Here is a 2,295-nt window from a genome sequence, read left to right on the forward strand (position 1 = left end):
ATAAAGGTCGCAGTGACCTGTTTTGGTACGCGACACACATACTACCCAAGATGTGTAAGTAGACCATGTTTGGTCACGCTAGGTCAATTAGGGGTTGAGTTATAGAGCGGAAGGGAAATTCTCTGCGGCGGACCGAGCGGCGGCGGCTGGACAGACATGAAACCATAGTATCCCCGCCGACAAAGAATACAATTAGTGTGAATGACACTCCGTCTAGTCTATGTACGCTAATCAAATATCAAATCCATATATTACAATTATAAATGATTATTTAGTGGACAAACTGATGGTAGACAAAATGGGAATGGGGTGGATTTTTAGTGTAGACAAATTGGGAGTAGGCGAAATGGGTGTAGGCCAACTGAGAATTTTGCCGTAGGCGAAAGGATGAGGTTACACCTGCTCCCAGGTCCACACCGCCACAGTAAAAGCAAATGAGTATGCTGCATTCGTGCGCACGCGCAAACAACCGTAAACAATTTCCGAATTTGCAGATATGCCTACAGAGAAAGTAAAGCTGGGTTTACACTACCGACTTTGTGTTGGCAAATTGGCGAATTGGACCAACTTCCCAACTATACCCGACAATCGGCAGTGGAAACGCAAAAGTTGTGCGACCAACCGATCGATAGCAACTAGTTGGGAGATTAGAACATGTTCTTTTTTCGCCAACTCGGAGTTGCCGAATTGGGAAGTTATTCCAACTCGCCAATACAAAGTCGGTAGTGTAGACCCAGTTTAAGTTGACGGCGTGACAAGACGATTCGCACGTTATATATAATTATCGCTTCAGAGAGGGGACGGGATTCGCTCGTTTGTCAGCTTAAGGCTTCACAGAGCAGAATAGTCAATTCGCTCGTTAAGGCCTCAGAGCGGAATAGGCGATTTGCTCGTTAAGACTTCACAGAGCAGAATAGACGATTCGCTCGTTAATGAACTAACTCTTCAGCGAGGGGACGCTAACGATTCGCTCGTTAACTCTTCAGAGAGGGGACGCTAACAATTCGCTCGTTAACGCTTCAGAGATGGGCTTCCATTCGTCGGGGTATCTGTTTGTCTTCTGTCGGCTTATGCGCGGCGAGGAGAAGGTACGGATTCCTTCCCGATGCTCCGGACGGGAAAGTTTTCGTCTGTCCGTGTTTCAACACGATGAACGACGTCGCGTCGGCCAGTTTCTTAGCGCGAGCCTCGTGTAAGTCCTTCACCGGCTGGTCGTACTCCTGAGGGACAAAAAACACAAGGCAGTCAGGTCAGCGATCGATTCCGTCATCTCACACAACTCATTTAACTCATTTAACTTAAGTCGTTTAACTGTTATTCATTTAACTGTTATTCATTTAATTTGAGTCATTTTAACTGTGTCAGAAATGGTGTCGGTAAAGGTGCAGTTATGTGATGGCAAAACTTCACGTAATGTTCTGTGATGTCCTTGCATCATCATCATCATCATCATCATCATCATCATCATCATCATCATCATCATCATCATCGTCGTCATAATTTCAATAATTTACTGCTGTTTTAATAATTTAACGTACTCCTGTCGCTGTTGGCGATCGGAAAATATAATCGGATATAAAGCCGGAAAGAAGAGACAGCATGGTAGTAAAATCACGTAGAATAACACATTGCTATATGCACCTCGTTGCTCCAATTAATTGGATACATTCATAATCAGATATAAAGCCGTTAAGGAGAGAACACCATGCTAGTAAACTCACATATAATCACACATTGCTATATGTACCTCGTTGGTAAAATTAATTGGATAAATTCATAATCAGTTGTACAGCCATAAAGGATGAAATTGCATCTTATATAAAATCACGTATGATCACACATTGCTATATGTAGGCCTACCTCGTTGCTCAAATTAAAGGTACCCCAGTGGATTGCGACCGACTGCTTTGCTCTGATATCCATGTGAATCTTCACGGCTTCTTCTGGGTTGACGTGCTGGGGACACATGTACCAACTAAAAACAAGATAATAAAGATAATGATATATAATAAAGTATAATAATAATAACATTGTAATATGATTGATGACACCACTATACTTAAATTTCTGTAATCTTTATTTTTCATATATAGGGTTCTATTTAAAGCGATCATTGCGAGTTGTTTTCAGCGTTTTTTAGTGTTTATTCTCACTCTCATGATGCCTACCGTTGTTGTTTGAGATACCAGTAATTGTTTGAAATAACAATAAAATGTCTTAGAACCGCATGCAAAGACAAAATCATGCACGATTACAATTTTGCGTTCTCTTGTTGATTTTCGCTATCATGTCTCG

At 41.7% G+C, this 2,295-nt stretch overlaps 1 protein-coding gene across 3 annotated transcripts in view; it reads right to left on the reverse strand.

Moving 5' to 3' along the window:
• Positions 1-627: 627 nt before the first annotated feature.
• LOC106819210 (N-acyl-phosphatidylethanolamine-hydrolyzing phospholipase D-like) overlaps positions 628-2,295 on the reverse strand; it is a 14,914-nt gene continuing 13,246 nt past the window's right edge. For 2 of the 3 annotated variants that reach the window (XM_014823854.1, XM_014823855.1), the window contains exons 7-8: positions 1,861-1,975; positions 628-1,220 (exon numbers count right to left, since the gene is read on the reverse strand). In XM_014823854.1, the coding sequence (XP_014679340.1) occupies positions 1,020-1,220; positions 1,861-1,975 (316 nt within the window). In that variant the 3' untranslated portion in view covers positions 628-1,019. The remainder of the gene's footprint in view (positions 1,221-1,860; positions 1,976-2,295) is intronic. The other variant, XM_014823857.1, reaches the window with a different exon arrangement.

This window comes from Priapulus caudatus, unplaced genomic scaffold (genome assembly GCF_000485595.1).
Source record: "Priapulus caudatus unplaced genomic scaffold, Priapulus_caudatus-5.0.1 Scaffold2979, whole genome shotgun sequence".
NCBI classification, from domain to species: domain Eukaryota; kingdom Metazoa; phylum Priapulida; class Priapulimorpha; order Priapulimorphida; family Priapulidae; genus Priapulus; species Priapulus caudatus.